General features: G+C 44.6%; 2 protein-coding genes across 5 annotated transcripts in view; one reads left to right on the forward strand and one right to left on the reverse strand.

Annotated features, from left to right (window-relative positions):
- The window catches only part of lingo3b (leucine rich repeat and Ig domain containing 3b), a 790077-nt gene that overhangs the window by 144273 nt on the left and 622945 nt on the right, over nucleotides 1-22859 (reverse strand). The gene's annotated exons all lie outside the window — the stretch shown is intronic.
- LOC100534673 (protein unc-13 homolog A) overlaps nucleotides 1-22859 on the forward strand; it is a 172838-nt gene that overhangs the window by 49782 nt on the left and 100197 nt on the right. For all 4 annotated transcript variants that reach the window (XR_012395330.1, XM_073932036.1, XM_073932038.1 and 1 more), the window contains exons 5-9: nucleotides 5323-5446; nucleotides 9267-9337; nucleotides 10859-10913; nucleotides 14044-14067; nucleotides 15173-15383. Coding sequence is in view for 3 of the 4 variants with exons in the window: in XM_073932036.1 (XP_073788137.1) it covers nucleotides 5323-5446; nucleotides 9267-9337; nucleotides 10859-10913; nucleotides 14044-14067; nucleotides 15173-15383 (485 nt within the window). In the remaining variant the exon portion in view is untranslated. The remainder of the gene's footprint in view (nucleotides 1-5322; nucleotides 5447-9266; nucleotides 9338-10858; nucleotides 10914-14043; nucleotides 14068-15172; nucleotides 15384-22859) is intronic.

Here is a 22859-nt window from a genome sequence, read left to right on the forward strand (position 1 = left end):
GATGGGTTGCAGCTGGAAGGGCATCCGCTGCGTAAAACGTGTGCTGGATAAGTTGGTGGTTCATTCCGCTGTGGCGACCCCGGATTAATAAAGGGACTAAGCCGACAAGAAAATAAATGAAATATGAATGAAATATAATAATAATTAGCCTGGCTTGTGTAGCAAGCCAGACTACTGTTATCCTATTTTTCTTCTGAGACTAAAAAACAAAACACATCTCCTCCTAGAGCTTTCGAGCTATGACCACCAAACTCACACCAAACCTTCAAACTGGTCTGACTCGGTGTGCTATATCTTTTCCAACTGATCCGACTTTCGGTTTTCTGAAAAACGTCCGGGGACCGTCGGAAAAATCCCTTTGACTTAACATTGGACCAGACTTTGTGACCTCATAACTCTGCATCAGACTGTCACACAGACTTCTAACTGGGCTCATTTAATTCAGACTACCTAACTGCCAATACCTGATGAGCTTTTAACTTTCTGGCCACACCCTAGTAACCACTTTTGGGACCCTAGAAACTGTCCCATAGACTTCCATTCAAAAGACTGTCATTGACTTAACATTGGATCAAACTTTGTGAGCTCATAACTCTGCATCAGACTCTCCTACAGACTAATGGCTGAGCTCATTAAACTCAGACAACCAAACTACGAATAACTGACAAGCTTTTAACTTTCTAGCCACTCCCTAACAACCAGATACTGCACCCTAGCAACTATCTATCTATCTATCTATCTATCTATCTATCTATCTATCTATCTATCTATCTATCTATCTATCTATCTATCTATCTATCTATCTATCTATCTATCTATCTATCTATCTATCTATCTATCTATCTATCTATCTATCCATCCATCCATCCATCCATCCATCCATCCATCCATCCATCCATCCATCCATCCATCCATCCATCCATCCATCCATCCATCCATCCATCCATCCATCCATCCATCCATCCATCCATCCATCCATCCATCCATCCATCCATCCATCCATCCATCCATCCATCCATCCATCCATCCATCCATCCATCCATCCATCCATACTTTTTAAAACTGTTTAAACTAAATAAACTATTACCAACAGGCTTTCACAAGCCAGCCTCAAAGTTTGTCTCGACAAACTTTAATAATCTAGTTAACATTATAATAATTAACTAATTACATTAAGTAACTAATTAACTTTACTTTATTCAGTAATTGGAATAACTATATTTATAGGAACTGATTACATTCAACACTGCTTTTAATTAGAGTAGATGTTGAAAACAAAGAAGCAAAACAATACTCTAATTACCATGAATCTGAATCGCTCTAAGAGGCTAAAAACACAAATACATTTTAATTAACTGCATTTTGTTTTTGTTTAATAATTTTAATAAACATTTTTTGTTTACAGAGGCTCTTTTACAACCATTTTTTCTCATAGCTGTGCTAAATACTATTATGAACATTATCATATTATGTTTTTTTTATGTTTTTTATCTTGGCATCAGTATCTCGCAGTGTTTCTCAGTGTTTTGCTAGGATTGTTGTAGGCACTTTAACAGGCGGCTCGTTTCACTTTTATTGACATTCGTAAATGTGCTTGGCTGAGAAATGAACGAGAAAGACATTTATGTGTTGCTTTAGTAAGAGATTTATGCGCAGTAAACGCTGACCTCAGAGCACAGCCAATCACACGAGCCGTCTGGATGATGTCACAGGAATCAGATGAGTCATCAGTCCTGCGGCATTCTGGGAAATGAAGTCACAGAGGTTAACAGACGTGTGCGTGTATGGAGGAAGAGTTAATGGATTGTAAAGGGGAAGGTCACCCTTTTCAATTAAAGGAAAATATTGCTTTATTGGCAAAGAGATCGGCTGATGCATTTTTTTTAATGCTTATGAATTCCCATTATTTATTGCTGCTGACCTGAAATATATTTTATAGTCTGATTTGAATGAACAGAATTAGCTTTTGACTTAAACAAGTGTTTATTAAACTAATCTACCCTGGCCGGCCACTTTATTAGGTACAACTGCTCGTTATCAAAAATTTCTAATCAGCCAATCACATGGCAGCAGCTCAATGCATTTAAGCATTTAGACATGGTCAAGATGATCTGCTGCAGGTCAAAGCGAGCATCAGAATGGGGAAGAAAGAGGACTTAAGTGACTTTGACCGTGGCATAATTGTTGGTGAAAGACGGGCTGCTCTGAGTATTTCAGAAACGGCTGATCTACTGGGATTTTCACGCATGATCATCTCTAGGGTTTACAGAGAATGGTCCGACAAAGAGCAAATATCCAGTGAGCGGCAGTGAGCTGGAATCGTTGGCGGTTCATTCCACTGTGTAGACGCCTAATTAATAAAGGGACTAAGCCGAAATGAAAATGAATAAATGAATAATGGGAAGAGAATTCAAAGTAGAGATCTGCACGGGACTAAATTTTGAATCCCGCTCACGCCAGGTTTTAGCCCGAACCCGACCGCTCCCGCTTATATTTAGCATTTGTTGTCCCGTTGCCCGCCCCATTTTCTACCCGTCGCGCCCGTTCCCGCTAACGGACGGGGGGGAGAACAAAACTGAAAACCACCCAGCTACACAGAGTACAGACAGCCTATAACAAGCTGTCTGTATAAACACACAAACACAAGCACAAGCATGTGACACACACACATACACACAGACAGCGTCTCGCTCTCTCTTTCATTTATACACACACACACACACACACACCTCTAATTCACAGTAACACTATATATACTTAACAATATTCGTTCATTAATTTTCCTTCGGTTTAGTCCCTTAATTTATTAAGGGTTTCCACAGTGGAATGAACTGCCATGTCAGGAATGTCTGTATAAAGGACCCAAAAGCAGAAGAGTTCAATTCAATAGAGTTTTTAATTAAATAAGCAAAAAGAAAATGGCTGTTTCTTAATATGCGTTCTTCAGCGGTCTTGCGTCCTCGTGTTCTCGTGAACGTCATCATCAGCTGCCCAAGTTCAGTTCCAATACTCAAGACCACAAGTACGGAGGACGCGTGAAACTTCCCGGATGTGTTCTTGATATCGAATGATGCAGACTTGAGCACCGAACTCGCTCTGGAAGTCCCAGAAGTCATTGCGAATGAAGGTGGGAAGCGCTGCATTTTATTTAGATTTATTATTAAAGTTCAGAGATATCACTTATTTACCTCAGGAGTTTCCCTAAATAAAACATTGAAAGTAAACATTACCATTGACATCTTAATAAAGAAATAAACACATTAAGGGTGTTTGTTTGCTGAAATTCGTATTAAAATCGGTTTTATTTATATTGTGCAGAGTATAATCATAATGTTTTTATGCAAAGTGTATATTTTGAAAAGGGGAAAAACTATAAATTGATGTATGAATGCTGTAATGTTTAAATAATTTACCATTTAAAACGCGTGAAGGTCATGTGACCATCAGGATGAATGCAGCATCTCATTTCTCACAGGACGCGTTCTCTGCCCTCGCGGTCTCCTGAGTTCGTTCTTCCCAGGACACCTGGCAAGACCGCTCTCCACAAGAACACAAGTCCGTTCTCTGCAATCTTGGAAATGGGAAACAGCCACTGACTCAGCAAATTGCTGAGATTCCAGAGCAGATCTTGGACTTTAGTAAAAAATACACAGTAGACTGGACCACAGGCAACGTGTAACAATACTGGAAAAATTCCAACAGAAATTAGCAGCACCACATGATTAAGAACATCAGGAGTGTGTGCTAAATTTCAGTCACAAATAAAGCTAGTCTTTGGTCCAGGCCTGGTGATGCAGGGAAAGGGCAATGGCAAGGATCAAATCTCTAGCAGGGCAGACCAAATCCAGAATGGCTCCAGAGAACTGGACAGAGAATACAGAGATAACAAACAACAGACCGACAAGAAGGCTGTAAGAAACCCAACACTCTGGCAAGAGGAGAAGCGATGCACCCTCAGATATAGGACCAGCAATCAGCAGAAATGAAGGTGGCAGTAAACAAGTGAGGCTACTAATGCCGACTTCAGACTGCATGATTTTCAAAGTAGTCGTGTCACAGATGTGTTCACACTGCTTGACTATCTGGGCTTGCGTTTCGTCGCTGCTTTGTTTACACTGCAAGATGGATCGACGACAGGGACTTTCCCATTGCATGACTTTACTATAGGAAGAATCGCCGACAACTTCGTCCAAACTACGTCTCACAGCCAAAAACACGTCGTATATCTTTTGTTATTAACTACATAATGAGAAAGAAGCCTTTAATGGGGTAGAAATGTACATGTTTGCTCACCTGGGTTTAAAGGGAATTAGCCATTTCTCCTTAACGCTGAGTCCTGTCAAACCTCCACTAGTTTTTCCTCCATTTTGTGGGTCCAAATAAACCGAAAATGAGCGCTTTTAACTTCTCCCCCAGCCTCCCGCTGGCCTGCAGCAGTTATACACACACGCACACACACGCAAGTGAATGCCGCTCTCTCATTGGCTGAAGGCGATCGCTGATGTTATTTTCAGTCAAAACTCAATTCACACGGCATGATCTGAATCGCCGACAGCTCCAGATTTTCAGCAAGCCAAATATCTCACAGGCATCTGCGACTCATCGGCGGTTCTCACAGAGCGCGTCTTTGATAGTTCATACTGTGTGATTGTCACTCACGTGCATGAACACCGATTTGCCTGTGATTTCAGGCATTTGTCGGCGATTTCTCAAAACCTGTCGGCGAGCCTAAATCGGGGCTAAAATCACGCAGTCTGAACTAGGCATAACTGGCAAAGATGATCAACTGTGTGAAGTTACACAGCAATTTGGAGACAAATGAGAAACTTTCATTAAGAAAAGATAGAAAACGCTGTCAGAAAAAAGAGAGAGAAAGCAAAGTTCAAACCCGGGTTCTGACACGCCAATTATTCCTGTATATGTTTTATCCAGTGGATGCCTTTCCAACTTTAACACATCACTGGGAAACACCCATACACACTCATTCTTACACACACTCACACACTTAGTTCATCAATTCCCCTAAAGCGCATGTGTTTGTACTGTGGGGGAAACTGGAGCACCCGGAGGAAACCTACACCAACTCGGGGAGAACATGCAAACTCCACATAAAAATGCTAATGGACTCAGCCGAGACTTGAACCAGCGACCTTCTTGCTGTGAGGTCACAGTGCTAACCACTGAGCCGCCATGCCACCTCACACCTACCATTGTACTTACTTGTTGCAAAGAATGTTGTAATTTTTTTTTTTGCACCTAACTTTGACAAAAACGTGTTTCATTGGGAGTGTGTTTGTGTTTGTGTGTGTATGTGTGTTTCAGGAAGGACCAGGAGAATGGCTGACTCTGGACTCTCAGGTTATCATGGCGGATAATGAAATTTGTGGCACCAAAGATCCAACATTCCACCGTCTGCTTCTGGACACTCGCTTTGAACTGCCGCTCGGTGAGATCTCTATATATTACAGCCATGAATACAAACCCTAGTAGCAAAGAATTCTGGCCCAGATTTGGCAAAAAGCTGGCACAGCAGGCATTCATCCGGCACTGGCATACAGCATGTGGGCTAAACATGGCCCGGGTTTGGCAGAGGTGGCACCGTTTTTAAGGCAGCACACAAAATTTGGGCCAGATGAAAAACGTAGTATTTGGCCCAGATTTAAAAATTTGATAAGTGGGCCATGTGAGTTTGGCCAGTCTTGACCCACATTTAAAATACACTAAAATCATTTTTGAGTAAAGAAAAAAAAAATCTACCAATCAGGTCACTTTGAGAAAAAGCGTGCCCATAGTGTGCCTAAAGCGCATCACTCCATGGGTTTATCAATTTCATTGCAATCGTGACACACCAACCTATCTGGCCCAGTTCAGGCCCAGTTATGAGTTATTAACTTGGCTGAGACTTGGCCCAGATATGGTCTGTGTTTGGCCCTTGTCTAGAAGCCAGATTTGGTCCAGTCATGTACCGTAATTCACTGCGGCATGTGGGCCAAGCAAAACCTGTTTGTGTGGGCCAGAGCTGGGCCAGAGAAATTTTGCTATGTGGGAACTGATTTGATTTTTGCTGCATGTTTATTAGCTTTAAACATCCCTTCAACTACCTGACAAAAGCCTTGTCGCCTATACAAGTTTAATGATAAGCAAATAATAACTTGACTTCTAGTTGATCATCTGAATAAACAAAGATAGGGCGCTGATCGCACACACTTACCAAATCTGTAGACAGGATAATCAGCACATACTGGAGCGGCGTCTTTTTTTTTTAAAAGAGACAAGCAGCAAATCCAGATCTCACCATTGATGAGAAATGCTCTCGAGTAAAAAATGTTCCAAACAAACGCATTTCTGCTGCGCGTCGCGATCACTGATCCACACGTGAGTCTAGCAGCGTCTCATAGAGAAAAAATCAAACAAAACCTTCACATGATGAAAGCAACACTGGCGACCCGTATCTCCAAACAATTCCTATTCTTTTCCCACAACTTTTGGCAACACGACGTGTGTGGTCTCTCTGCCGTCTGAACACTGTTTCAGGTGCAGTCTAAGAAAGCTAGCATGCATATTAATGAAGTTGCAGCGCATACATAATGGAGTGCGCTGATTGGTTTGAACCAAGCCACACTCATGAATGAATGCAACACACTCAGAGACGTAATACGGGACTCCAGGTACAGACGTCCAGTCTGCACGCTGGAATACACGCTATTATCTCATGACCGTGACGCAGCTTCAGAAATTCGTTTCAAACCGGAAGTACGAATTTGCTTGAAATAATGCAAAAACAACCAATTTACACTTTTTAGTGAGATATATGTGTCCTAATAGTGTTTTTAACAGTGTGGGACACATATACCACTGTCAACAGCTCAACACATGTGCTCTGGTGTTTCATGACCCTTTAAAATAGTGACTTGTAATGTAAAGTAAGTAAGTAAGTGTAGCCGGGTGGCAAATCAAGACACAAAACAAGCATGTAAAAGATTGCTTTAAATGGGGGTTTTATCTGACTCCTGTTTAATAAGAAAATATTACAGCGGTCGAAGGGAGCACAGCGGAATAAGCTCCTTGAAAACACTTTTTCCCAAAAAATAACAATAATAAATAATCCTGAATAGTTATACAGAAATAAAACTCAAAATCCTACTTTTATGCAAATCTCAATAGCACAATGGTAAGAAAAATGCAAGAGCACTAAACTTCGGGTACTATAGTGCCCCAATAAATAAAAATATGTATACAAAAATCGAATACAAAAATGCTTTCTTTATCCTACACTGAAATACGGCAGTGCTATTGTACAAAAAAAGAAATAAAAGCATGTTAGCACAACCAATTTAACCTTATATCACACAATTTGAACATTTTCAATGAAATATACATTATACACACATGTATCACCACACAAGATACCTTATTTTATAGGACAACAATAATACTCTATCAAATTCCGAGAAACAGTAAATAAACTTAGTATATAACATGAAATAATAAACTTACATCAGAAATCCTGATTACTGTTCAACATGGAGTCCACTATATTGTACACAAGCCAAGTCATCTACAAAGATGTGCAAAATCAAGGTCCATTAAATGTCATCTTTGGGTTTTAACAATTGTATAATAAAGTTAGGAAAGTATTTACCCCAAAACAACGCTTTTCCACGACGATCACAGCTCGTCACACACAACTCACCACGATGCAATCATGGCTTCTCTGCTCAGTCACGCAGGTGTGTGCACGCGCCTGCCCGCCAACACACACACATATCGCGAGACAAGGACGGACTTTTCTTAAAGGGGCCATGGTCCATTTTCAACATAACATATAAGAACTGGATTTATCCCTCTGGCCACATAAGTAAAGTTTATTTATAAAGCACATTTACTTCAGTTTGGCACTGACCAAAGTGCTGAACAAAACCATAGCACACACTCTAAAAGAGTAAAAGATAACAATAAAAGTAATAATAGGAATAAAAGTATTACAGCAACAACCACAATAAAGATTAAAAGCCTGGGAATGCAATAGAATAAAAATGTGTCTTAAGTCTGGACTTAAAAATAGAGAGAGAAGAAGCACTTTTAATATCCGGTGGTAGCTGGTTCCACAAACGAGGAGCAGCGACTGCAAAGGCTCTATCCCCTTTCAGTTTAAGTCGTGACCGAGGAACTTGAAGTAAAATTTTATTTGTGGACCTAAGAGACCGAGGAGTTGACTGTAAGTTAATAAGCTCTGATATATAAGAAGGTGCTTGCCCATTCTGTGCTTTAAAAACAATAAGTAAAATCTTGAACTGAATTCTAAAACTAACAGGAAGCCAATGAAGGGATGCTCAAACTGGTGAGATATGAGCATGTTTTTTGGTGCCTGTTAAAAGTCTAGCTGCCGCATTTTGAACCAACTGCAACCGTGCCAATGAGGATTGGGGGAGACCAACATATAGAGAATTGCAATAGTCTAGGCGGGACGTGATGAAAGCATGTATGACCTTTTCCAGATCTTGAAAGGAAAGAATGGATTTGAGTCTGGAGATGATCCTCAGCTGATAATAACTATTCTTAACCACTGAGCTCATTTGTTTTTCTAGACAAAGCAACACACGAGCACACGTTAATAAGGCTAGACCTAGTACCGTTCATCCATGGCAATGTTTTTCTTCCAGCATTTTGGACTATATAAAGGAAAGACCCTGTAAAAGTCTTCTTTTTTCTTTCTTTCTGTTCTTTCAGATTGAAAATTGTTGATATGTCTGTTGCTCCCCCTCCCCTGTTTGTTTGTTTGAATGTCTTTTATTTTGTTGATCTAAAGTTTTGCATCCTGGCAGAATAAAACAATTGATTTCAGTCACTGAGAGCTATTAAAGTAACAGCGCTGCTTTTTACCTTCCTCAAACAAGGTGTTCAAGCCTCAGAGGAGCCGACAGCAGTGTCTGTGTTCTGAACAAATGAGGTCTTGTTCTCAAAAGCGCTGTGTTCAGCAGAAATACACCTGAAACTCAATATAAATGACCTGCAGTCGCACAAGAAACATCATTTCTCAAAGCTGAACCATCTGCTTTGAGTCTGTGCTGCTTTACTGTTTATTCTTAAGAAAATATTTAATTTTATAAATAACAAAGAGACGCTCTGATGACACGAAGGTTAAATCAACATCCAGAAATTGCTTTATGTAGCATGTTCATTGAGAAGACTGCTCTTCTTCTGTGTGTGTGTGTGTGTGTGTGTGTGTGTGTGTGTGTGTGTGCGTGTGTGTGTTTCCTCCACAGATATCCCAGAAGAAGAGGCTCGATACTGGGCCAAAAAACTGGAGCAGATCAACGCCATGCGGGACCAGGATGTGAGATTATTTTGCAGAAATCAAAACAAAATTGGTCACATTTCATCATTCAATTTACTATATAGTGTAAAATAAGCTACTGGTAGCCCAAAAACAAAATACACAACATTTTAGAAATGTGCTTTAGTTCCTCTCAGTCAAATACTTTACATTTAAGATGAATTAAATATATCTCAGCCTGCCTGTCAGAAATTTCACACTTGATGAAAGATCATCATCTTCAGCTTAACCTCATGAAAACGGAAATGCTAGAAGTTTCTGCCAACCCGACTCTACATCATAACTTTTCAATCCAGATGGACGGGGCAACCATTACTGCATCCAAAACGGTGAAAAGCCTTGGAGTAACGATTGATGACCAACTAAACTTCTCTGACCACATCTCTAGAACTGCTCGATCGTGCAGATTCGCACTCTATAACATCAGTAAGGTCCGACTCTTCTTATCTGAACATGCAGCTCAACTCCTTGTTCAAGCTCTTGTTCTCTCCAGACTGGATTACTGCAACTCTCTACTAGCTGGGCTTCCAGCTAACTCTATCAAACCTCTTCAGCTGCTCCAGAACGCAGCAGCACGAGTGGTCTTTAATAAAGCTAAACGAGCACATGTCACTCCGCTGCTCATCCGTTTGCACTGGCTGCCAGTTGCTGCTCGCATCAAATTCAAAGCTCTGATGTTTGCCTACAAAGCGACTTCTGGCTTTGCTCCTGCTTATCTGCTCTCACTTCTGCAGATGTATGTGCCCTCCAGAAACTTGCGTTCTGTGAATGAACGTCGCCTCGTGGTTCCATCCCAAAGAGGGAAGAAATCACTTTCCCGAACTCTCGCATTCAATCTGGCCAGTTGGTGGAATGAACTCCCTAACTGCATCAGAACGGCAGAGTCACTCGCTGTCTTCAAGAAACCACTAAAAACTCAACTATTTAGTCTCCACTTCCCTTCCTAATCTGCAATTCCCTCATTGGCTATAACACTAACTACTCAAAAAAATATATATAACTAACATATAACTTACTTAAATAAAACTTACATTACTAATATTTTGCTCCTTACACTTTACACACCTGAAACTTGCCTATAGCACTTATTCATGTTGCTCTTATAGTTGTGTTAATTGCTTCCTTCGCTTTGGATAAAAGTGTCTGCTAAATGACTAAATGTAATGTAAATGTACCATAAACTATAAAACACTTCTCAGTGTCTTTGCATTTGCTCTTAGAATATGAAACAATTTTATTTTTTATTTTCACTTTTCACAATACACTGATTTATAGAAGAAACTCATTACACATAGTAAAAAAGTGGTGTGTGTAATAGTTTGTGCATGTGTTGTTCTGTTATCACTGCTCTGGTAGTTTATAATGTATAATATTAGCTTTGCCTTCAGCATTTATATGTGGTTTCTAATGAGTGTGTGTGTGTGTTTGTGTGTTTGTGTTTGTGTGTGTGTGTGTGTGTGTGTGTGTGTGTGTGTGTGTGTGTGTGTGTGTGTGTGTGTGTGTGTGTGTTTTGTGCTTCAGTATTCATATCAGGAGGTTCAGGAGAGGCCTCTGTCTGTGCCGGGATCACAGTGCTGTGAGTTTCATAAAGTCGACATGCATGAACTATACCTTAAATCATCATCACATCAGACAGAATCATTTCTCCAAATCTAAATATTTTCATGCAAATATTAGTAAGCATTGCTGACTGAATGACACTTTTCTTTTACATATATACAGTTGACGTCAGAATTATTCACCTTCCTCTGAATTTTTTTTATTTTCCAAATATTTCCCAAATGATGTTTAACAGATTTTTCACAGTATGTCTGATAATATTTTTTCGTCTGGAGAAAGTCTTATTTGTTTTATTTCGGCTACAATAAAAGCTGTTTTTATTTTTTTAAAGCCATTTTTAGGACAAATTTATTCGCCCCTTTTTTCGTTAGTCTACAGAACAAACCACTGATATACAATAACTTGCCTAATCACCCAACTTTACCCTAATTAACCTAGTGAAGCCTTTAAATGTCACTTTAAGCTGAATACTAGTGTCTTGAAGTTTATCTAGTCTAATATTATTTACTGTCATCATGGCAAAGATAAAAGAAATCAGTTATTAAAAATGACATACAGTATTAAAACTATTATGTTAGAAATGTGTTGAAAAAAGAATTCTCTCTGTTAAACAGAAATTAAGGGAAAAAATATACTTGGAGGCTAATAATTCTTTAACTGTGTATATATATAAATATATTATTAGCCCCCCTGTATATGTATATAAAACATGTTAAACATCACTTGGGAAATATTTGAAAAAACAATTACAATTTAACATGCAAATATTTTTTCTTTCAACTGTGATCTATATATGTAGTTTGTTTCTTTGTATTACTCTCTATTCTAATGGTTATTCAGTTTTAGGTTTTTCAATGATTTAATATCAAAAAATGAAAAATGTTTCTGAGCAAAAATAAAAATGTAATATATTTTCTTTAGTTTTAGTCAACATTAATTCTGCTCCAGGTAACAGAAATGTCTTTATGTTTTTATTTTAAGTTTTGTTGCAGTAGTTATGACTAGGCCCACACGGAATCTGTGCGCGCAGAATTTCGCAGATTTTCCGCAGATTTTCCGCAGATTTCTGAAGATTTTTAGCCCATTATTAATTCTGTTTATTACCTTGAATAAATGTGTAAATCTAAATTGATTAAGTTTTTATTCAGTAATTTATTACTTTTTATTTCATATATTAAGCAGGGCTCAACAATAAGGACTGCCCGGTGGCCCGGGGCCAGCGTCAAAGACACTCGGGACAGTAGACAGGATTGCTACTGGCCCCTATCGGCCAGTAACGATAAGCACGTTTTTTTTTGTTTTGTTTTTTTTGTAACCTGGTAACAACCAGTACAGCGAAAAGATGGCAACATGGCGGCAAAATTAAACAATGAGGCTAAAAGAAAACGTCTGTTTCTAAAGTCTTAGAAGTAGACAATTACATGGGTACAAAATTAAGAAACTGAAAAATAAATAAATAAATAAATAAAACAGTTGTCAGTTTGGCAAGCCATTTTTATAATAATTATTTAGAATTGCATTAAAACACCAGCACATTTTTCATACTGCTCTTTCATTTGCATAAAATCTTGAATTTTGCTCATTATACATTTATTAACATATTTAAAATGTTTAAATTCTAGATTTACAGGCATAATTTTGCCACTATTTAAAATATGTCTCGAAGAAATAGCTATTAACTTTTTAGTTTTTTTGGTGGGGCCAGTGAAAATTTTGGCAGGGCAAGTAAAAATCTCAACCAATGGCCCGATTGGACCCGTACAAAAAAATCCTTAGCGTTGAACCCTGTTAAGGTTTTAGTTTTGATACTCCGCTGGATACTCCCAAAATAATTCCGCAGATTTTTACCAAAATTCTCAGCAGAAATGGCAAAAAACATCCGCAGATTCCATCTGGCCCTAGTTATAACTCCTGGATCATCTACTTATAAGCACACATGGTTTCTGATCATCATTTTTCAGTGCATTAGATCATATTTCACAGTTCGATCATATCATCTGAACCACTAAGGGCTGCAGGTCTGTGTTAATGGGATTTATGAATGATGCTCATCAATGGCAGAAAGTCTCACTGAAAGCTGAATGAGCAGCAGTGCATGAATGAAACTCTCACACCAGTCTTTCACACACACTCTGCTGACTCGGCTCCAGTGGGCAGGGCTTCACTGAGGCAGGCTTTTATTGGCTGAGCCATACATCAAGGGCTCCTCATTGGATGACGGCTAGTAGTGCTTCTATTTAAATCACCGAACACAGTCACACTGATACTTTAATTCAATTCAGCTTTATTTGTATAGCGCTTTTACAATGTAGATTGTGTCAAAGCAGCTTCACATAAATGGTCATAGTAACTGGAACAGTGTGGTTCAGGTTTTAGTGTTTAAGTTCAGTTCAGTTCAGTTTAGCTCAGTTCAGTGTGATTTAATCATTACTTTACTGTCCGCATGAAGCAGACGCTGCAAACAAAAAACTGACAGCTGGATGGGCGTGGTTAAGTATGTTAGCCACACCCAATACCTCAGACAGAGCTAATCCAAAGAGCATAGAATCACCAAGAGGCGACACTCTAGTGCGATTTGGGGAACAGCCACTAGATGGCGTTTAGAGTCCATTTTGGAATGAAAACTCCAATAGAACAACAGCATATTATAAATCTGTAAAATAAACTAATAAAAGTGCTGATGATTGTGATATTAAGTGCTGTATTGTCGTCTTTCAGGTTGTATCTCAGCTTTAATGTGCTTTTTAAATAAATAAATAAAAAACAAAGCAGCTGCTTGCCATCGCAACAGCCAATAAGATCCAGTGGACAGCCGATCGCTTTCACTCCAAGTGCATTTTCAGATTTCAATTTTAGATTAATTAATGCACAGATACATTGTTCACCACAAAACATGCAATGTGAGCTAACACAAGATGAGATACCATAGAAGTTAATGGTTACCGGTTTCCAGCATTCTTCAAAATATCTTCTTGAGTGAGTACACGATGACAGAATGTTCATTTTTGCGTGAAATATCTCTGTAATGCTTCACAGTTGTGATTGAGAAACTCATTGGGTCATCAGCCAAACCATTACTTTAAACTCATTAGTTTTACTCATTTGCAGTGCATTGTGGGTAATCTTTTCTCTCTCTTCTCTCACAGGTAACTGGTGGGGTGACCAGCAGAGTGAGTTTTCATATCTGTCATTATAAGCTCTGTAATCTGACACCTGCTCTTCTGTTGCCTTTGTTATCAGCTTTATATGTTTAATAAACCATTATTAGCTTCTGTTCTGTGCACTCCGGCTGGATGAACACACTCATATCTCATGAAATCAAGCAAGTCATTCATTGCAAGTCCTGGAGTGCACTGTTAATAAAAGCAATAGACGGCATAATTAGCATGCTTTGAAAGTGGAGTTGTTTTAAAATAATTTATTATTTTTATTTATTTATCATTAATTAAATAGTGTATTGGGCAACGCGCAGTAGGTAGTGCTGTCGCCTCACAGCAAGAAGGTTGCTGGTTCGAGCCTCGGCTGGGTCTGTTGGTGTATCTGTGTGGAGTTTGCATGTTCTCCCCGCGTTCGCGTGTGTTTCCTCCGGGTGCTCCGGTTTCCCCCACAAGTTCAAAGACATGCGGTACAGGTGAATTGGGTAGGCTAAATTGTCCATGGTGTGTGTGTGTGTGTGTGAGAATGGTTGTGTGTGGGTGTTTCCCAGTGGTGGGTTGCGGCTGGAAGGGCATCCGCTGGATAAAAACCCGCTGGATAAGTTGCTGGTTCATTCCACTGTGGCGACCCCGGATTAATAAAGGGACTAAGCCGAAAATAAAATAAATGAATGAATAAATAATGTATTTATTAATCAGGCAATATGGTGGTTCAGTGGCTAGCAGTGCCGCCTTACAGCAAAAAGGTTGCTGGTTCGAGTCCCGGCTGGGTGTTGGCGTGGGTTTCCACCGGGTGCTCCAGTTTCCCCCACAGTCCAAACACATGCGCTATAGGGGAACTGATCAACTAAATTGGCTGTAGTGTATGAGTGTGTGTGTGTGTGTGTGAATGAGTGTGTATGGGTGTTTCTCAGTACTGGGTTGCAGCTGGAAGGGCATCCGCTGTGTAAAGCCTATGCTGGAATAGTTGCCGATTCTTTCCGCTGTGGCGACCCCTAATAAGGGACTAAGCTGAAGGAAAATAAATTAATTAAATCTGCAATATTTTATCTTTACTTTGAGATGCTGAGAAGCAAAACTAATACATGAAAAAATGTGTGTTTCTATTCATTGTCTATAGACAATGATGCAGACAGTGCGATGGATGACCGAGACAGTGATTACCGCAGTGAGACCAGTAACAGTATCCCACCACCGTTCTACTCCACGTCTCAACCCAATGCCTCAGTCCACCAGTATCCCATAAACCACCAGCACCGAAACCCCAGAGCACCGTACAGCCGAACTATCAACAACTGTGAGCTGGACTACGACCAGCAGAGAACCGTCAGGTAAGACCCCAAGACACACTCATATACAGCTGAAGTCAGAATTATTCGCCCTCCTGTGAAATTCTTTCTTTTCACACAATTTCCCAAATGATGTTTAACAGATTCAGGAATTTTTCACTGTTTTTCCTAGAGGTGTGAAGCTACACTGGTCTCACAGTTCGGTTTGGTTACGATTATCATGCCATCGATTCTGTTCAAATCGATATCTCAGTGCATCACGGTGCATTGACGAAACTTTTCATTCATAATTAGATTTTTTCTTCACAACATAAGAATTTTTTTAATATAAAAATCCATAAATATATATTTATTTTTATATATTATAATACAATTTTGTCCTTTAATACAGAACTCAGATATATGAACTATACCCTTAATTTGACCTGCTCAAACTGAACGCTCTTTCTGAATGTATCAAACAAAACTCCAACACATGCACAGACAGCATGAGCATTTACAGCAAATAAACATATATGTAAATATGATCCCGCTTGCTTTTTGAGCCCTGTCAAGCGAAGTCTTACACCCCTATGACTGGTCATTGTCTTCACCCGCTCAATAGATAGGGCTCCGCTGTTCACCGATGAGTGACGCTGGAAGAACAGCCGCGGTTACAGTCTATATGCGCATAACACACAGTTCCCCTTCGGTTGGGGAACTTCAGTGCCATGAATGGGAGGATTCGGATCAGAAGCCGCTTATCTGGAGAGTATTGAACGGGCCAATGAATGAAATTAATTGGCAGCGTAAGCTTGCGCAGGTGTGCGACATCTGCAATTATCTCAGCATATAAGCACACCTGAAGCCAGCAGACGCCATCCTTTTCGCTTCAGATCCTTTCTGAGTGAGTCGATGAGGGTTCCTCTTGCTGATCAGCACTTCAGAGCGAACGAGTGTGTCTCCCGGTCCAGAGTGGGTCTTCGCGGTGGCAGACGGTCGAGCTGGGTTACTCCCTTGCCTGCGGTTCTTTGGGTCCGGTCCTCCAGAGCGGTGCGTATAGTTGCAACTTTCCTAAAAGAGCAACACAGTCGTGCAGCACGTCCTTTTCAGGATGGCGCTCCGACTGTGCGTTTCTGGATGCGGGGGTTTCCTGTCACCGGATGATGGACACGATCACTGCATTGCATGTTTGGGGGTCCAGCATGTTAATGCGGTGCTCGCGGGCGGTTCATGTCGTCATTGCGATGCCATGACCGTTGCACAGCTAAGATCGCGGCTAACTTTCGCAAGAGAGCGAGCCACCCCAGTTGCCTCCTGCTCTAAAAAAGCAGCGGGCGCTCGGGCAGATCTGAGGGTTTCAGCGGGAGCTAATCCGCCGCCCACGGGCTCGCGGACCTCTCGCTCCTCACGGCGCTCCATCCAAGCTTCGGGTGGTGAGAGTGATCCGTCTAACCAGATGGTAGCTCTCACACTCGCTGACACCGGAGATCAGATGTCCTCCGCGGCATCGGAGGGTGGGCTTTCACTGTCCGACGAAGATCCGGACCCGCTCGCCCCCTCCGGGCAGGTGAGCGCTGTCAAATCGGATCCTGAAGCGGACATGTTAGCCGTGCTTTCCCGGGCTGCTTCGGCCGTGGGGTTGGAGATGGTTTATCCCCCAGCTCCGCGGCCGGACCGACTAGATGGGTGCTACGTAGAGGACCAGAAGGCGAAGCCTTCGAAGCCTCTCGTCCCCTTCTTCCCGGAAGTGCACAGTAGGCTCACGCAGTCCTGGAGGGCACCTTTCTCTGCCCGTGCTGCGAGTGCCTCCGCCCTCACCGCCCTTGACGGCGGAGCTGCCAGGGGGTATGAGGCGATCCCGTCAGTGGAGCGCGCTATCGCGGTCAATCTTTGTCCGCGTGGCGCCTCTACGTGGCGGGGTTTGCCCCGCCTCCCGTCCAAAGCCTGTAGGTTGTCTGCCTCCCTCGGAGCCAGAGCTTATAAGGCTGCGGGCCAGGCTGCTTCTGCTTTGCACGCGATGGCCACCTACCAGCGCTACCAAGCGCAGGCGCTGGCCGAGCTGCACGAGGGCGGGTCCAACCCAAGCTTATTACATGAGCTGCGCACCGCGACCGACTATGCTCTTCGGACTACTAAGTCCGCCGCGTGTGCGCTGGGGAGGACGATGTCCACACTTGTGGTTCAGGAACGCCACCTCTGGCTAAACCTGGCCGATATGCGCGACGTTGACAAAGTTCGCTTTCTTGACTCGCCCATATCCCAGGCTGGCCTGTTCGGCGACACCGTCGGTGAATTCACCCAGGAATTCAAGGCGGTGAAAGAGCAGTCGGATGCGATGGGCAATGTCATCTATCGGCGTGGCCGTAAGCCCGCTCCGCCCGCCGAGCCATCCACCTCCGCTGTTCCTCGCCGAGGGCGCCCGCCAGCGAGTGCTGCCCCGCCCCCGCCTGCGCCTCCGGCCAAGCGGGCGCGGCGTTCACCTCGAAAGCAGGCAGCCCCTCCTGCCCAGGGCGCCGTTAAGTCCGGTAAACGGACCGCGAAGCGTCCCTGAGACAGGCCATCCGGAGAAGAGGAAACTTGCTCTTTCCCCGCTGGAGGGCGGGGCCCTGATAACAACGGTACTTTTCAGTGCCACCAAAACATCAGTAAAAGAGCACTTTTTCCCTTCCCCGGATGTGACTGCACGAGTTCTGCCAGTCCGGGACGCGCTGCCTTCCGGCTCGCAGACTCTACGTGCTTCGCCAGTGGCTCACGAGCGCTGGGGGGACGGTCTCCCTTTCCTCAGCCCTCCAGCCCCCTCTCCGGAGTCAGGGTGCGGAGCCAGAGCGAATCGCTCTCCTCCAGCTCTTCCGCGGGACCCTCGTGCTTCCCGGATCAGCACACCCACTCCGCGCTGCCCCACCGCTGGTACGTCAGCGATTGTAGCGATGACTCCATTAGCGAGGGCTCTGCCTGCCTGGTTAGCGCGGGCCAGCCCCTCGCGGTGGCTCATACGCACAATCAGACTCGGTTACGCGATTCAGTTCGCGAAACGGCCCCCCAAGTTTACGGGCGTGTATTTCTCCAGGGTCAACCCCCTGTCCGCCCCTGTCTTGCGAGAGGAGATTGCTGCCCTCCTGGCGAAGGGTGCAATCGAGCCGGTTCCTCCAGCCGAGATGGAGAGTGGGTTTTACAGCCCATACTTCATCGTACCCAAAAAGAGCGGTGGGTCACGGCCAATCCTAGATCTGCGCGTTTTGAACCGCTGTCTGCACAAGCTGCCGTTCAGAATGCTCACGCAGAGGCGCATTCTCCAATGCGTTCGTCCTCGGGATTGGTTTGCAGCCATAGACCTGAAGGACGCGTATTTCCATGTCTCCATTCTTCCACGCCACCGCCAATTTCTGCGGTTTGCGTTCGAGGGTCGAGCGTGGCAGTACAAGGTCCTCCCCTTCGGGCTCTCTCTGTCTCCGCGGGTCTTCACCAAACTCGCGGAGGGTGCCCTAGCGCCCCTTCGGCTCGCGGGCATTCGCATACTCAATTATCTCGACGACTGGCTGATTTTAGCCCACTCGCGGGAGCAATTGATTATGCACAGGGACAAGGTGCTTCGGCATCTCCGCCTACTGGGGCTTCAGGTCAACCGAGAAAAGAGCAAACTCGCCCCCGTGCAGAGGATTTCTTTTCTCGGGATGGAGCTGGACTCGATCACCATGGTAGCGCACCTCTCCGAGGAACGCGCTCGCCTGTTGCTGAACTGTCTGAGGGAGCTCGACAGCAAACTAGTGGTCCCACTGAAGTTCTTTCAGAGGCTCCTGGGGTATATGGCATCCGCAGCCGCCGTCACGCCGCTCGGGTTGCTCCATATGAGACCACTTCAGCACTGGCTTCACGATCGGGTCCCCAGACGCGCATGGCACGCGGGCACACACCGGGTCTCGGTTACTGCGCTGTGTCGCCGCGCCCTCAGCCCTTGGAACGACCCCTCGTTCCTACAGGCCGGTGTGCCTCTAGGACAGGCGTCCAGCCATGTTGTTGTTTCAACAGACGCTTCCAACACGGGTTGGGGGGCCGTGTGTCGCGGGCATGCGGCTGCGGGCCTCTGGAAGGGTGCCCAGCTGCATTGGCATATCAATCGCCTAGAGCTGTTGGCAGTGTTCCTCGCTCTCCACCGCTTTTTACCGGTGCTGGAGCGGCAACACGTGCTGGTCAGGACGGACAGTATGGCGGCGGCGGCGTATATCAACCGCATGGGGGGTATGCGCTCTCGCCGCATGTCTCAGCTCGCCCGCCGTCTGCTCCTCTGGAGTCACCCGCGGCTGAAATCGCTGCGCGCCATTCACGTCCCAGGCACGCTCAATCGTGCAGCCGATGCGCTCTCACGACAGCTGTTACGCCCTGGAGAATGGAGACTCCACCCCGAGTCTGTTCAGCTGATATGGGCGCGATTCGGGGAGGCCCAGATCGATCTGTTTGCTTCCCCCGAGAACGCTCACTGCCAGTTGTTTTTTTCCCTGACCGAGGGCTCTCTCGGCACGGATGCACTGGCCCACAGCTGGCCTCGGGGCATGCGCAAGTATGCGTTTCCCCCAGTGAGCCTGCTCGCGCAGTTTCTGTGCAAGGTCAGGGAGGACGAGGAACAGGTTCTGCTAGTTGCGCCCCTTTGGCCCAACCGGACCTGGATATCAGAGCTCTCACTCCTCGCGACGGCCCTCCCCTGGCGGATCCCTTTGAGAGAGGACCTACTCTCTCAGGGACAGGGCACCATCTGGCACCCTCGCCCCGATCTTTGGAACCTCCACGTGTGGTCCCTAGACGCGAGGAAGACTTAGGTAACCTACCGACTGCGGTGGTTAATACCATCACTCAGGCTAGAGCCCCCTCCACGAGGCGCGCCTACGCCCTGAAGTGGAGTCTATTCACTGAATGGTGCGTCTCTCGCAGAGAAGACCCCCGAAATTGCCAGATTAGTGTTGTGCTCTCTTTCCTTCAAGAGAAGTTGGACAGCAGGCTGTCGCCCTCCACTCTCAAGGTTTACGTGGCCGCCATCTCCGCTTATCATAGCGCGGTAGCTGGCGGCACCGTGGGAAAGCATAACCTGGTCATCCAGTTCCTTAGGGGTGCTAGGCGAATTAATCCATCTCGCCCCCCTCTCATGCCCTCTTGGGATCTCGCCCTCGTTCTCACGAGTCTGCGATCCGATCCCTTTGAGCCACTCGAATCAGTATCTCTAAGATTTCTGTCCCTGAAGACAGCTCTGCTGGTTGCGTTGGCCTCCATCAAGAGGGTCGGGGACCTGGAGGCATTTTCGGTCAGTGACTCGTGCCTGGAATTCGGGCCGGATTACTCTCACGTTATCCTGAGACCCCGCCCCGGTTATGTGCCCAAGGTTCCTACCACCCCCTTTAGAGATCAGGTAGTGAACCTGCAAGCGCTGCCCCCGGAGGAGGCAGACCCAGCCCTTTCTTTACTTTGTCCAGTTCGCGCTCTGCGCATTTATGTGGACCGTACTCAGAATTTTAGATCATCTGAGCAGCTCTTTGTCTGTTATGGCGGTCGGCAGCAGGGAAGTGCCGTATCGAAACAAAGATTATCCCACTGGATTGTGGATGCCATTTCACTCGCTTATTCGAGTCGAGGTCAGCCGTGTCCCCCGGGAGTACGTGCACACTCCACTCGGAGCGTTGCATCCTCTTGGGCGCGTGCACGCGGCGCCTCTCTAACAGACATCTGTAGAGCTGCGGGCTGGGCGACACCCAACACATTTGCAAGGTTTTACAATCTGCGAGTGGAGCCGGTTTCCTCAAGGGTATTAGGTAACCCTTTGGTGATTGAGGAGACAACTCGGTAGGGTGTTGAAACACGCTTGCTGCGCCATTCTCCCTAACACGGAGGTACGTGCGCCTTTTTTATCTGTCAGTAAAGTTCCCCGTCAGGTGAGCCCTGCAGATTCCTCCGTGGCCCCCAGCACTGACTCAGCGGAGGAGTCACTTGCTGGCCCACTACGTTGTAGGTCTGCCCGCTGGTCAGCCCGCGTTTTGGGTAAAGGTGCCTGCTATGCGTGATCCCCACTAGGCGATCCCATATGCTTATTCCGCCACGGTTAAGTCCCCCCCCTGGGCGGACCCGTGTCTTCCCTCCCCGCTAACCACTCTTTTGCTATGCGTACTCCCCCTTTTTAGGGCTAGTCCATAGGTTAATTCTGCCATCTATCCCCCCCTTGGGTAACGGATGGCCTCCGCAGCGTCCTCCCTATCGGGATTGCACGCTTCCCAACGTACTGTCGTATTTCCTAGAATTATCTAGATGCTCACGACTTCCCAAAAAATATATCTAAATCCGTAAAACTTCTGTTGAAGTAGGATAAATTAGGGCCAGGGACACGTTGGAGGACCGCGCCCCCCATGATGTGGGTGCGTCACGCTTGCTTGACTATCTCCTCATCGGGGGTGTTGGTAAGGTGCAGTCATTATGGCGCTTTCCATATTCTCCCATTCATGGCACTGAAGTTCCCCAACCGAAGGGGAACGTTCGAGGTTACAGAAGTAACCCTTCGTTCCCCGAGGAGGGGAACGGAAGTGCCATATTCCGTCGCCATAATGACTGTCCCTTAGCTGTTTGAAAGTCTCTTCAGCTTAAAAGGATGGCGTCTGCTGGCTTCAGGTGTGCTTATATGCTGAGATAATTGCAGATGTCGCACACCTGCGCAAGCTTACGCTGCCAATTAATTTCATTCATTGGCCCGTTCAATACTCTCCAGATAAGCGGCTTCTGATCCGAATCCTCCCATTCATGGCACTTCCGTTCCCCTCCTCGGGGAACGAAGGGTTACTTCTGTAACCTCGAACGTTATCACAGGTAATAGACTCAGTGGAGAAAATGCTCGTGTCTGGATCCACAAGTATTGCTTTGGCATCCGAGGAGAGGAAAAGTTACCTCACGAACATGCCAACGGGTCAAATGTCCAAAGTGAGAGAGAGAGAGAGAGGCAGAGATGGAGTGTTTTTTTACACCGCGCAAAGGAAATGAATGACATCAGTACAGAATAACTTATGATCTATTACTGAACCGATATCGAATTGTCCCCATTTGCATCGCGGTGCACCGAAGAAACCATTAATTTTGACACCTCTATTGAACAGATTCAGGAAACTTTCACAGTATTTGCTCTAACATTTTTTCTTCTGGAGAAAGTCTTATTTCTTTTATTTCGGCTAGAATAAAAGCAGTTTTTAAATGTTTTAAGGCATTTTAAGGTCAATATTATTCGCCCCCTTAAGCTAAATTTGTTTTGGATTGTCTACAGCAGGGGTAGGAAACACGCCCCCCCAAAGTTTGTCCAATTTCACTCGATTTTCACTGTCACTTCAGAGTGAAAGTGAAACTTGAAATGAGCTGCAGTAAAGTCGAAAAAATTAAAGATGAAACAGCCAAAATTACATGAGCCGCTGCAGGAAACATGAATAGCCTGGTGACACAACATTCAAAAAGCACTTCACCTGCCTGATAGTTAGAAGTGGAGCTAACGTTAATCATGTTCCCTCTAGTGCAGTGATT

Source organism: Danio rerio, chromosome 2 (assembly GCF_049306965.1).
Source record: "Danio rerio strain Tuebingen ecotype United States chromosome 2, GRCz12tu, whole genome shotgun sequence".
Lineage (NCBI taxonomy): Eukaryota > Metazoa > Chordata > Actinopteri > Cypriniformes > Danionidae > Danio > Danio rerio.